This window comes from Pipistrellus kuhlii, unplaced genomic scaffold (genome assembly GCF_014108245.1).
Source record: "Pipistrellus kuhlii isolate mPipKuh1 unplaced genomic scaffold, mPipKuh1.p scaffold_m20_p_1, whole genome shotgun sequence".
Classification (NCBI taxonomy): Eukaryota; Metazoa; Chordata; class Mammalia; order Chiroptera; family Vespertilionidae; genus Pipistrellus; species Pipistrellus kuhlii.
In genome coordinates, this window is record NW_023425404.1 from 91,150,397 (window position 1) to 91,164,550 (window position 14,154).

The 14,154-nt window shown below is 42.9% G+C and overlaps 1 protein-coding gene and 1 pseudogene across 4 annotated transcripts in view; one reads left to right on the forward strand and one right to left on the reverse strand.

Moving 5' to 3' along the window:
• Positions 1-14,154, reverse strand: part of BBS4 (Bardet-Biedl syndrome 4) — a 128,242-nt gene that overhangs the window by 95,792 nt on the left and 18,296 nt on the right. For all 4 annotated transcript variants that reach the window (XM_045587186.1, XM_036456679.2, XM_045587191.1 and 1 more), the window contains exon 2: positions 4,081-4,132. In XM_045587186.1, coding sequence (XP_045443142.1) covers positions 4,081-4,132 — 52 coding nt within the window. The remainder of the gene's footprint in view (positions 1-4,080; positions 4,133-14,154) is intronic.
• Positions 4,360-6,135, forward strand: LOC118705961 (annotated as a pseudogene).

Genomic DNA, 14,154 nt, shown 5'->3' on the forward strand with positions numbered 1-14,154 from the left:
TGAACTTTAATTATTGTATCGTATTAGCTTATACTCTATACTAGAGGCTTTGTGCACAGACTTGTTCAGGGCGTGTCTGGCCTATGTCACTCAGTCCCAATTGGGGCCAGCTTGCCAGGGAGGGACCGTAGGAGGTTGACCAACTCTGAAGGGACCATGAGAAGACTTCAGGGTGTTTACAGCTTGTCTCACCCAATCCCGATCAGCCAGACCCTGGCAGCAAGCTAACCTACCAGTCAGAGTGTCTGCCCCCTGGTGGTCAGTGCACATCATAGCAACTGGTCAACCAGTCAAATGAACGATTGGACACTTAGCATATTAGCTTTTATTATATGAGATACCCTGAAGACTGTCAATCCAGAGGGCAGAATCAATGCCCTATTTATATTTGTATTCCAAACACCTATCACTAGTCCTGGAATCTGGAACAGGAAATTCTAAACTTCAATAACAGAAATAAAAAAGCAGTTGCTTTGTAGTGAAGAAGGGAGAAAGAACTAATGAGAAGGGGCAGGACAGGATTATTAAATTGTATAGCATAGTTTGTATCTCTTTTCCTCATAGCTATAAACTTTGTATCTTATTAATGTAGATTGGGCATGGGCCAATTCTCGATTGGTATATACTAATCACAGTTCTCCCAGTCTAGGAATCAATGAAACCTCTGGGTTTGACTCTAGAGGAAGTGTGGAAAGAACAATGGAGAGATAATCATAATACCACTACATCCACCTAACTAGCCAAATTACCCTGGTGATTGAATGAAGTAACACATATCATAAGAAGATTTCTCATGCCCAGAAATAGTATAAAAATATTAGCAATTATGTTAAACTAGAGGTCCATGCATGAAAATTCATGTACTGGAGGGGGGGTCCCTCAGCCCAGCATGCCCTCTCACAGTCCTGGAGCCCTCAGGGGCAGGAGGCGATCCCATGATCAGGAGAAGGCCACAACTGATCACATCTCTGCTGCTGCAACTGCCAGCAGTGCAAGCGTCAGCCATCCCTGGTTACCTGAGCCTCGGGTGGCCCTAGGTGACTGGGGGACTCCAGAGGCAGGCACACAGTAGGGCTGAGAAGATTGGGCACAGCCATCTTGTGGCTGTGGGCACCGTCATCTTTAAGAGTGTGTCAGTCAATTAGCATATTCCCTCCTTATTGGCTGTGGGCACCACCATCTTTGAGGCAGGGCAGTCAATTAGCATATTTCCTCCTTATTGGCTACTAGAGGCCCAGTGAACAAAATTCGTGCACAGGGTTGGGAGTGGGGTGTCCTCAGCCCAGCCTGCATCCTCACCAATCTGGGACCCTTCTAGGGATGTCCAAATGCCCGTTTAGGCCTGCCTGCTTGGATCGGACCTAAATGGGCAGTTGGTTATCCCTCTCACAATCCAGGACTGCTGCCTGACTGCCTTCCTGATTGCCCCTAACCACTTCTGCCTGCCAGCCTGATCACCCCCTAACCATTGCCTGCCAGCCTGTTTGTCCCCAACTTCCCTCTTCTGCTGGCCTGGTCACCCCTAACTGTCCTCCCGTGCAGGCCTGGTTCCTCCCAACTGTCCTCCCTTGCTGGCCATCTTGTGGTGGCCATCTTGTGTCTGCATGGGGGCAGAATCTTTGACCACATGGGAGCAGCCATCTTGTGTGTTGGAGTGATGGTCAATCTGCATATTAATCTTTTCTTAGATAGGATAGAGGCCTGGTGTATGGGTGGGGGCAGCTGGTTTGCGCTGAAGGGTGTCCTGGATCAGGGTGGGGGTTCCCATGGGGCGTGGGGTGGCCTGAGCAAGGAGCCTGTGGTGATTTGCAGGCCAGCCATGACCCCTGGTGACCCAAGTGGAGGTTCTGGTTATCTGGAATTTACCTTCTACAATTGAAACTTTGTAGCCTGGAGCGGAGCCAAGCCTCCTGCTCACTCCATGGCTGGCAGCCATTTCTGTTGGTATGTATCTTCTATAATTGAAACTTTGTAGCCTGGAGTGGAGGCCTGGGCCAGCCAGGGTGTGCAGAAAAGCATTGCTTTTTCCATTGCCTGGGGCAACCTTAGCCTCCTGCTCTTTCCAACTCTGTGGCTGCCACCATTTCTGTTTGGATTTGTTTACCTTCTATAATTGAAACTTTGTAGCCTTGAGTGGAGGCCTAGCCCCGCAAGGGCAGGTGGAAAGCTTGGCTTCCACCATTGCCTGGGAAACCCAAACCTCCCTCCTGCTCTCTGTGGCTGTAGCCATCTTAGTTGGGTTTATTTGCATACTCGCTCTGATTGGCTGGTGGGAGTGGCTGGTGTAGCAGACCAGGGGTTAATTTGCATATTACTCTTTTATTAGGTAGGATGGGTGTTGCCATCATTGAGGTTGGGGCAATCAACATATTTCCTCCTTATTGGCTGTGAGTGCTGCCATCTTTGAGGGCAGAGGAGTCAATTAGCATATTCTCTTCATATTGGCTGTGGGTGCAGGGCAGGGCAGTCAATTAGTATATTCTCTTCTTATTGGCTGTGGGCGCCACCATTTTTGCAATGGCGTGAGGGTCAATTAGCATGTTCCCTCTTTATTAGATAGGACTAGAGGCCTGGTACACAAAATTTGTGCACGGGGGAGGGGCGTCCTTCAGCCCAGCCTGCACCCTCTCCAACCTGGGACATTCCTCTCACTACTGGCTCCTAACCACTCACCTGTCTGCTGCCTGATTGCCCCTAACCGCTTCTGCCTGCCAGCCTGATCACACCTAACTGCTCCCCTGCCAATCTGATTGACACCTAACTGTTCTCCTGCTGGCCTGATCACCCCCAACTGCCCTCCCCTGCTGGTCCCACCTCCTCCGCCGGGACCTGCCTCCTCCTTGCCACACAGAGCAGGGGACTCCCAGGCCTCACCATGGGGAGTGGCTGCTGGGACCTGCCTCCACTGTGCATATGGCCATCTTGTGAGGGCCATCTTGTGATGACATGAGGGTGTGACACCACCTAGGCTATTATTAGTATAGATACTAGAGGCCCGATGCACAAAATTCGTGCCTGGATATGGTCCATAGTTCCGGCCTGCGATCAGGGCCATCTTCCTCAACACGCATATCACCACCCAACTCCAGTTCCCCTTTCACCATGAGGTGCCCTGCCCCCACTATGGGTCACCCTCTGTGTGTGGGGTGACTGGCAGGGTGGGAGCCTTGGCCTGGTGTCACCCACATCCCCTGCCACCCACCCCCAGACCCCATTCACCATCAGGCAATCAGAGCCTGCTGGCAAGGGAAAAGGACCAAGAGGTAGTCAGTGCACCTCATAGTGGCTGGTCCAGCTGTCGTTCTGGTTGTTCTGCCGTTAGGGTCATTTTGCATATTACCCTTTTATTATACAGGATTGGCAGAATTACATCTAAATGTAACAAATAATCAAAATTACATATGTACTGCTCTTTCAATGAAAGATATAATCCTGGAAAACACTTTGAAAATAAATTCCTGAAAGGCAGATTTTCTAACTTACATTATAATTTCAAAGAATAACAGAAACGCCCCGAGTAAACTAAACAATTTATTGATAAATTAAATTTCAAACTCTTAACAGACTATAGGAAAAGAACATGCTGCAAAGGAAGTATAGCCTGGTGAAATAAGAAGTTGAGGCATAGGAAAATATCCAATACTGTATTAACCTACAACTTGATGCAAACCTTCCTAAGACTATTATAGGTAACAAGTGAAGATAACCTATTCCTCTAAATAAAATATGTCATATTCCTATCAGATTATAAAATATACTTCCTTACAGTATAGGTCCTTACCAAGTTAGGCTTCCCAGACTCAATTTTTGTAAAACCAAACACATTTATTTAACATATACATGAGATTATTGAGGTCTCGAATGTACTTATGGGAATTTTAGAGTGTTTTTTTCACAAGTGAAAAATTAGTACATATTTAAAACCATTTAAACTCATTTACAGGTAAAAATCAACCTTCCAATATCTAATAATTCCATAAAATAAAAACTAGCTATGGAAGAACCCAATCATATTTTGATAAGCTCTAATGCATATAGAAAAGAGAAATCTGCAAATATACAATGAAATTGTATACAGACCTTTTTTCAGGTGGGGTTTTTGAGTTTCAGCAGATGCAGGAAACTGAGTTCTCTAAAATGAAAGAATCTATATTAAAGCACTAGCATAAATCTTGCAAACTTAAGCATTCAAATAACAATCAGTAGCTTTCCAATAAATCCATTAACTGCATACAGGTACAAAGAATTGTTCTGAATATAGTTTAAAAAACAGAGGTCAAGTAAACCATTAATAATGTAAAATGCATATTAATAATATAAAAATACTTATGTGTATTTATCAATTATATATAGGATAAAATGTGCAAAAAAAGTACTAATTTCTTAGACATTACATATTAGTATTATATGTAATGCTATACTTCTCAGCAACCAAACCAAAAAAGTGATAATTTTAATAAAAGAGAGTTTATGAGTTAGAGCTGCAGCATTTGGAGCAGATATGAATATGCCTTCTCGAAGCTTCATAGGAGGAAAAGCAGTGACAAAGAAATTCTCATTCTTTGCACAAAACTGGATGAATGACTTCTACATAGAGCCAGAATTCTGATATGAACAATATTTTTTTATATTTCAGAGATGGTGCACCCCCCACCAAAAAGCACAGGAAGCTGCTTCCAATCTTAAAAAGTAAGAAGCCTTGGGAACTTGTGCTGGTGATTGGAACAAGCATTATTGCTGCAATTGCAACTCAGGTTCCAGCCCTAAAATCCTGGAAGGGGTTAATTCAGGCCTTAAGGATGCTGCCATTAATTTTGAGAAGATGAGCGCAAAAAATTGCAGAAATGTCTCCATGGAGACAAAAATCTATCACTCAGAATCGAAGACCAGATAAAGAGCTTCACAAATAAAAAAAAGCTAAAGAGTTCATCACCGCCAAAATAGAATTATATGAATTGCTGAAAGGGGTTCTTTAGGAAGAGGAAGAAAATAAAGATAAAAATTATGAACAACAAATATGTTGTTACCTATTCAAAGACTCTCCTTGTACTAGTAATGTTCGATATACATTTTTCAAGAACTGTTTATATGAAGTATTCAATGGCTTGGAGTAAAAATGGAAGACTCTGGAAAACAGCTACTTCAGTCAATTTTCCACCTTATGAAAAGTGGAGCCCTGGTATTGACTACAAATTTTGACAATCTCTTGGAACTGTATGCAGCAGAGCAGAGAAAACAACTTGAATCCTTGACCTTACTGGTGAAAAAAAGGCTTTAGAGTGAACTCAAGAGAAGTAGAAGCTTCTAGGGTTATACCAACCACAGTGGTATAACCAGCAGGGTATCAGAATATGCTCAGGGACAATGAAGTTACAAGAGACTCAGAAACTCTATGAAAACAAGTCATTTCTTTTCCTGGACTGTGGCTGGACTATGGATGATACCACTTTCTAAGCCCTTTTTGTTAGAGGCTGTCAAGCATAAAACTGACTTAGAACATTTCATACTGGTTTGAAGGAGATGTAGATGATTTCAAGAAGCTTAAAGAAAGCATGCTGGATAAAGGGGTAAGGTCATCTACAGAAATGAATATGCTGATCTTCCAGAATATTTCAAGCAACTGGCTGGTGAGATGTTCATGAATGGTAGATCAGGGATAGTGAGAAAAGGTTCACTTGCAGCACTCAGTGAAATGAGAGTGGCAGTACATGAGAGGGCTACAGAAATCACTACCATTAGACCAAGCTCTAAGGCCCTATCATGGACAGCATTTAACAGTAAACTTACAAGGACTCAACATAGATCATAGGAAGAACCAAAACCCAGAAGTTGAAGGTTGGAGGTATGGGACAGGAGAGGCGCATTCCAACTTAATCCTTCATGCCAGTTACTTCTTGGCCTGTTCCGATTCAAGAATAACAAATTTACAACAGGACCCAGATTCAACTCCCCACCCCTAGGCTAGACTTACTTGTGTCCACACAGCAGATCAGTGTGATATCCACTGACCGACTGCATGAAAGACTTGGGGTATAGATGCCATGGAATTGCCATGGCCCTGTTGCAGTCTTTTTCTCTACAGTTGGTTTTTCAATGAAGCTTAATGTCTTTTTTAAATAAAGACTTGAAACTCTAGTTTTCAGCATCTTTTAGAGTACCGTACTTTAAATAACTGAGCTCTATTAAAAGCTTGTGCCTATAAAATTTTAAAACATTTTAAAAGGAAGCTTATGAGGTCAACTACACAGAAACTGTATAGGACTCAACAGTAGGAGGGAATTATTTTTAAGTAACACATTATATTAAATAAGACCATCCCTCCACCACAAAAATGGCGGCACCAACAGTGGAATCATAACACAAAATGGCTGAACCCACAATGGAGACCGAGTTCTTGTAATGAGCCTTAACAAGAAATCAGCAGGAACCTGAGGCTGTGCCCCACCCCCATCCCCACCTGGCAAGGCTTCAGGCTGTGCACACACACCTGGCAAGGCTTGATGGAGGCCCTCAGGCTGTGCCCCTTACCCCAGTGCCAGGCCAGGGGACCTGAGGCTGTGCCCCCAACACTCTAGTGCTGGGCCAGAAGACCTCAGGCCGCAACTTCCTCCCAGCAGGGCTTGATGGGGAACCTGAGGCCGCGCCTCCCACCTGACAGGGCTTGACAGGAGATCTCAGGCCACGTCTCCTACTCGGCAGAGTTTGACAGGGGACCTAAAGGTGCACTGCCTGGGCAGGGGGACCTCAGGTCATGCCCCCCACTCCAGTACTGGGCCAGGGAACCTGAGGCTGCACTCCCACACACACACACACCCAGTGGGGTTTTACAAGGGTAAGACCAGCCAAGTCTAGATCTAGTCCAATGGTGGGGGGCCAGCTGAATCTAGACCCAGGTCTCATGCAATTTTGAGGAGCATGTGGTGGGTGGGGACTTGACTCTGGGTTCTGTGGTGTGCCCCAGATTCTGACAGGAGGAATATTTTCATATTTATTTTACTAATTTTCTTTCATCTCTGACACTTTTATTATAGAGAAAGGGCAAATAGCAATATTAAAATATTTCCTCTAATTAATCCCCTTTTAATGAACAAGAATTTCATGCACCAGGCCACTAGTATAGTAGATAATAGCTTACATAATAATTGAAAAGAAACTTCAAATGGATCTTTCTACCTCCTATGTTTTATATGATATGGTATAATATGATATGAGCAAAATATAACAGCTGAAAATTTCCATAAATAATGAGACACGAATTTTCAGATTCTGGGTACTCAACCAATCCTGACCAGGTTAAATGAAAATAAAGCCACATTTAAATATATCACAGGGACTCACACCAGAGACACTAAGACATTCTTAAAAGCAACCAAGAAGCCCTGCCAGGTGTGGCTCAGTTGATTGAGCATAATCCTATGCACTGAAAGGTTACAAGTTGGATTCCTAATCAGGGCAGATGCCCAGGTTTCCAGCTCAATCCTTAGTAGGGGGCAAGCAGGAGATAGCCAATTAATGTTCTGCTCTCATATCAATGTTTCTCTTTCTCCCTCTCCCTTCCTCTCTCTCTAAAAGTTAATAAAAATATTAAAAAATAAATAAAGCATGACAAAGGAAAAATATATCACCACATTACCTAAAAATAAAGGATAATTAGATTGACAGCTGACTTCTCAATAATTAAAAATGAAAGATAGTATCACATTAAGACATTATAAGAATAACTATAGGCCTGGTGTACAAAATTCATGCATGAGTGGGGTGTACCTCAGCCCGGCCTGCACCCTCTCCACTCTGGGATCCCTTGAGGGATGTCCGACTGCCAGTTTAGGCCTAATCACATCCCTCACACAATCCGGGACTGCTGACTCCTTACTGCTCACCTGCCAGCCTGCCCAATTGCTCCTAATTGCCCCCTAACTGCTCCCCTGCCAGATTGATTGACACCTAACTGCTCCCCTGCTGGCCTGATCACCCCCAATTGTCCTACTCTGCTGGTCTGATCGCCCCCAACTGCCCTCCCCTGCTAGCCTGATCTCACCCCCAACTTCCCTCTCCTACCAGCTGGATTCCCTCCAACTGCCCTCCCCTGCTGGCCTGATCACCCACAACTGCCTTCCCCTGCCAGCCATCTTGTGATGACATTGCACAAGAACATTGCATGAGAGCATGATGCCACCTAGCCTTTTATTATATAGGATTACTACCAAATATCCAGTGCTAGTAAAATAAATGCTAATCTAGATAAAAGGTCAGCAAAACCTATAGCCTAAGGTCAAATCCAGCCTGTTTTCAGAGAGAGTGGAAGAGAAAGGGAAAGACAAAGAGAAATATTAATGTGAGAGAAACACATCGATTGGTTGCCTCCTACACAAGCCTCAACCAGGGCCCGGGCCAGGGAAGAGCCTGCAACCAAGGTATGTACCCTTGATTGGAATTGAACCTGGGACCTTTTGGTCTATAGGCCAACACTCTATCCACTGAGTCAAACTGGCTAGGGCTCCAGCCTGTTTTTACACAGCCCACAAACTGGCTGAATGGCTTTTGCACTTTCTAATGGTTTAAAAAATTAGCATTTCATAACACATGATAATTACATAAAATTCAAACTTTGGTGTCTATCAACAAAATCTTCTGTCACACTCACGTGTTGACATATTGTCTGAGGTTGCTTGTTTACTACAAACTGACTAATTTAGTTACTTGAGAGAGACTATATGGCCCACAAAACTAAAAATATTATTGACCTTTTAAAAACCACTTTGCCAACCCCTGTTCTTTTAAACTCTTAAACCAATCAACTAACTTTAAAGAACAATGGCAGATTAAAATAATTTTCAGACGAGTAAAATTTGAGTGTTTAGACTCACCAAATAAACTTGTAAAGGATATACATTATATAAAGGGAAAATAGCACCAGAATGAAGTAAAATGAGCAAAGGAATTGATAAAATATGGAACTTTTCTAAGTATCTACTGACTAAATAAAAGAAATAATCAAAACTATAATTTTCATCCAGCCTTTTCCCCTTCATGGGACCAAGGCTGGAAGGAGTTGCTGCCTCTCAGCCTTCTGCTCCCCTTACCTATACAAGTTATTGGTTCAGGCAAGCAAGTCCTGGACATAGAATGGCCCCAGAAGCTCTGCAGCCACCTCCATCTCAAGGACAGCATTGTCACCATGGGTTGATGGCTCCAGATATTGCCTACCAAGTCCTGCAACCTGCTGCTCCCTCAGCAGCCACGCACCTTCTCTACGGCGGCCCTCACTCAGAGGCACCTGGCTGAGCCAGCCGAGAGCTGCTTCACCTGGGAGCAGCACAGCAGGGATGAGCAGAAGGAATATACCTATAGATATGTAATAACACAGTGCTGTACTTTTGCATGTAGCAATCATGTAAATACATGTATGGATTTTATAATATACATATTATATATAAATCTATAAAGGCATATTTTTAGAAAAACAGCACACCACTGTTTCTTTTAAAAATAGTCTAAGGATAAATTGAATTTATATAGAAAAATAAGTATAATTTTGTGGTGTTGAATTGAGAAATATAAAAACTGTGGAAATGCCTAGCCAGCGGGGCCCATTGGTTGAGCATCAACCTATTAACCAGGAGGTCATGATTCAATTCCCAGTCAGAGCACAAGCCAGAGTTGCAGGCTCAGTCCCCAGTTTGGGGCGGGCAGGAGACAGCTGATAAATGATTCTCTCTCATCACTGATGTTCCTCTCTCCCTCTCTCCTTTCCACTCTGAAATCAATAAAAATATATTAATGCCCTAGCCAGTTTGGCTCAGTGGATAGTGCAATGGCCTTCAGACTAAAGGGTCCCAGATTCGATTCCAGCCAAGGGCACATGCCCTGATTGTGGGCTTAATCCGTCCAGAAGGAGGCATGCAGGAGGCAGCCAATCAGTAATTCTCTCTCATCATTGATATTTCTCTCTCCCTTCCTCTCTGAAATCAATAAAAACATATCCTATCTAATAAAAGAGTAATATGCAAATTGACCATCACTCCAATACACAAGATGGCCACTCCCATGTGGCCAAAGATGGCTGCCCCCCCTGGACACAAGATGGTTGTCACAAGATGGCTGGCAGGGGAAGGAAGTGGGCAATAAGGCCAGCAGGGAAGGGCAGTTGGGGGGACCAGGTCTGCAAAAAATGGCAGTTGGGGGGTGATCAGGCCAGCAGGGGCAAACAGGCCTACAGGGGAGGGCAGTTGGGAGTGACCAAGCTGGCAGCAGAGGGCAGTCAGAGGTGACCAGGCTGGCAAGGGAGGGCAGTTAGGGGTGACCAGGTCAGCAGGGGAGGGCAGTTGGGGGCAACCAGGCCTACAAGGGAGGGCAGTTAGGACAACCAGGCCAGCAGGGGAAGGCAGTTAAGGGCAATCAGGCTGGCAGGGAGCAGTTAGGTGTTGATCAGTCTGGCAGGGGAGTGGTCAGGGGGTGATCAGGCTGGCAGACAGAAGTGGTTAGGGGCAATCAGACAGACAAAGAGGCAAGCAGTCAGAAGCCAGCAGTCCTGGATTGTGAGAGTTATGTCCCAGATTGGAGAGGGTGCAGGCTGGGCTGAGGGACACCCCTCCCCTCCCCCCGTGCACAAATTTCATGCACCGGGCCTTTAGTATATATAATAAAAATAAAAATACATTAAAAAAAAAAAAAGAAAAACTGTGAAACTGAACAACAATGGCATGCATTGGCAGAAAATGAGGGGCAATAAAGCATTCAAGGATCCTTGTGTTATTCAAACTTATGTTTGAACTTTAAGTATGTACTATTTTAAAAACTGGGGTACTCACTAAAGGAAGACCAAAGAATAAAATATATAACTGCTAAGGAATAAAATGAGAAAAAAAAAATGAGAAAAGCAGAAGGGAGAGAGAAAAGAAACTCAGTCTAAAAGGGTGGGAGGTATAGCATGAAAAGAGAAAGAAGAAAAAAATGAAATTTCCCAATTAAGAAACAAATTATAGCCCTGACCAGTTTGGCTCAGTGGATGGAGCATCGGCCTGCGGACTGAAGGGTCCCAAGTTCGATTCCGGTCAAGGGCATGTGCCTTGGTTGTGGGCACATCCCCAATAGGGGGTGTGCAAGAGGCAGCTGATCTATATTTCTCTCTCATCGATGTTTCTAACTCTCTCTCTCTCTCCCCTCCTCTCTGTGAAAAATCAATTTTTAAAAAAAGAAACAAATTATAAAAATGAATTTTCTAAATACAGAAATATGCTATTTATATAAAGCAAAATCTAAAACAAGGAAAAAACACAAGTAAAAAGATGGCAAAAAGATACACCAAGGAAATAGAAACAAAATGAAATCAAATTAGCAATATTAACATTAGACAAAATAGACTTCAAGAGAAAAGGCTTTATCAGGGAAATTAAAATGAATTAAAATGGATTGAAGACTAAAATGGAAAAGGCAGCCTTAGCTGGTTTGGCTCAGTGGATAGAGCGTTGGCCTGCAGACTGAAAGGTCCGGGGTCCCATTTCCTAATCTTAGTGATTATAAGTTGTGCTGCTATGACCATAGATATGCATACATTCTTTCTGAATAGTGTTTTTGGTTTCTAGAAGTGGATCACTGGGGCAAATGGCAGTTCCATTTTTAATTTTTTAGGAAATACCATATTGTTTTTTTAATGTACTAGGGTTCCCTTTTCTCCACATCCACAAAACACTTGTCATTTGTTGATTTGTTGATGACAGCCATTCTGAAAGATGTGAGGTGATACCTCATGGTCACATACATCCTATATAATAAAAGCATAATATGCAAATCGACCGAACAGTGGAACAACCGGTCACTATGACGCACACTGACCACCAGGGGCAAACGCTCAATGCAGGAGCTGCCCCCTAGTGGTCAGTGTACTCCCACAAGAAGAGCATCACTCAGCCCCAGGCCAGGCCAATGGCTAGTGAGCCCAGCGGCAGTAAGGAGCGAGGAGTCCTGGACTGCGAGAGTCCTGGAGTGCAAGAGGGAATGTCTGACTGCCAGCTTACTAAACTGGCAGGCGGACAACTCCTGAGGGATCCTGGACTGTGAGAGGGTGCAGGCCAGGCTGGGGGACACCCCCAATGCACAAATTTTGTGCACCGGGCCTCCAGTGTGTGTGTGTGTGTGTGTGTGTGTGTGTGTGTGTGTGTTTGATTTCAGAGAGGAAGGGAGAGGTACACATAGCTAGAAACATCAATAATGAGAGATAATCATTGATCAGCTGCCTCCTACACACCTCATTAAGATGGTGCTAGCAACCTAGGCATGTGTCCTGACCAGGAATCAAACCATGACCTCCTGGTTCACAGGTTGAAGCTCAATCACTGAGCCACACTGGCCTAGCTCATTGTTGTTTTAATTTGCATCTCTCTGATGATCAGTGACTTTGAGCATTTTTTCATGTCTCTTGGCCATCTGCATGTCCACAGAGAAGTGTCTATTTAGGTACTTTGTCCATTTTTTAATTGGATTGTTTGTCTTCCTTTTGTTAAGTTGTATGAGTTCCTTATATATTTTATTAACCCTTTATCACATGTATCACAGCCAAATATTTCCTCCCATATAATGGGCTCCCTTTTTATTTCGTTGATAGTTATTTTTGCTGTGCAGAAGCTTTTTATTTTTATGTAGTCCATGTATTTTCTCTTCAGTTTCCCTTGCCCTAGAAGATATATGGGCAAAGTTATTGCTGAGATATATCCGAGATATATCTGTGGTTTCTTCTAGGATTTTTATATAGTTTTATGACTTACATTTAGTCTTTTCTCTTATTTATTCTTATGTATGCTGTAATTCTTATTTATTCTTAGGTATGCTGTAAATTGGTGGACTAGTTTTATTATTTTTTGCAAGTACCTCTCCAATGTTACTAATACCATATATTGAAGAGACTGTCTTGACTCCATTGTATGCTCTTACCTCTTTTGTCTAATATTGAGTGTAATGCCTTGGGTCAATTTCTGACAGCTCTGTTCTGTTCCATTAATCTATATGCCTGTTCTTGTTCCAATACCAGTCTATTTTGATTGCAGTGGCTTTGTAATATAACTCGATATCTAGTATTGTGATTCCTCAAGCTTTATTCTTCTTTCTCAAGGGTCTTTTTTGGGTCTCTATAAATTTTTGGAGAATTTGTTCTAAATCTGTGAAATATACTCTTGGCATTTTAATAAAGATAGCATTGACTCTGTGGTATGAACATTTTAATGATATTAATTCTACCAGCCCATGAACACAAAATATGCTTCCACTTAAATTTATCTCCCTCTATCTTTTTTTTTTCCAATGTCCTGTAGTTTCCTGAATTACAAGTCTTTTACCTCCTTGGTTAAGTTTATTCCTAAGTTTCTTATATTTTGCTGTTGCACTGGTAAGTGGGGTTGTTTGTTTAGTTTCTCTCTGAGAATTTATTATTGATGTATAAAAAACTCCATCGATTTTTGGGTGTTGATTTTGTGTCCTACTACATTGCCAAATTCATTTATTAAATCTAGTTTTCTTTGGTGGAGTCCTTAGGGTTGGTTATCTATGCATAACACATCATCTGCGAATAATGAGTTTTACTTCCTCCTTTCCAATTTAGATGCTTCTTGTCTGATTATTGTGGTTAGGACTTCTAGTACTATCTATCTATCTACCTATCTACATTATATATATACACATATATATGTATGTATGTATGTATATAATATGCAGTGTCCCCTCCATATTTCGATGAGAAGACCAGGACTTCCATCACTTGCTACAATATGCACTGACCACCAGGGGATGACTCAGAATGAAGGAAGGACCCAGCTAGCAACCAGCATCCAGGGAAGAAAGGCTCCAGCCAGCATCCAGAGAAGAAAGGCCCCATTTTTACAGACTTAAATGTAAGTCATAAAACTATAAAAGTGCCAACTGGCCCTGATCACCATCCAGGCCTAGGAACCCTAACTGTGCACAAAATTCATGCACTGGGCATCTAGCGTTGAATAAGAGTGGTGAAAGTAGACATCCCTGTCTTGTTCCTGTTCTTAAGGGAAATTATTTTTGTTTTTGCCCACTGAATATAATGTTCACTGGAAGTGTATCATATATGGTCTTTATCATGTTGAGAAATACTCCCTCGATTCCCACTTTGCAGAGAGTTTTTACCAAAAA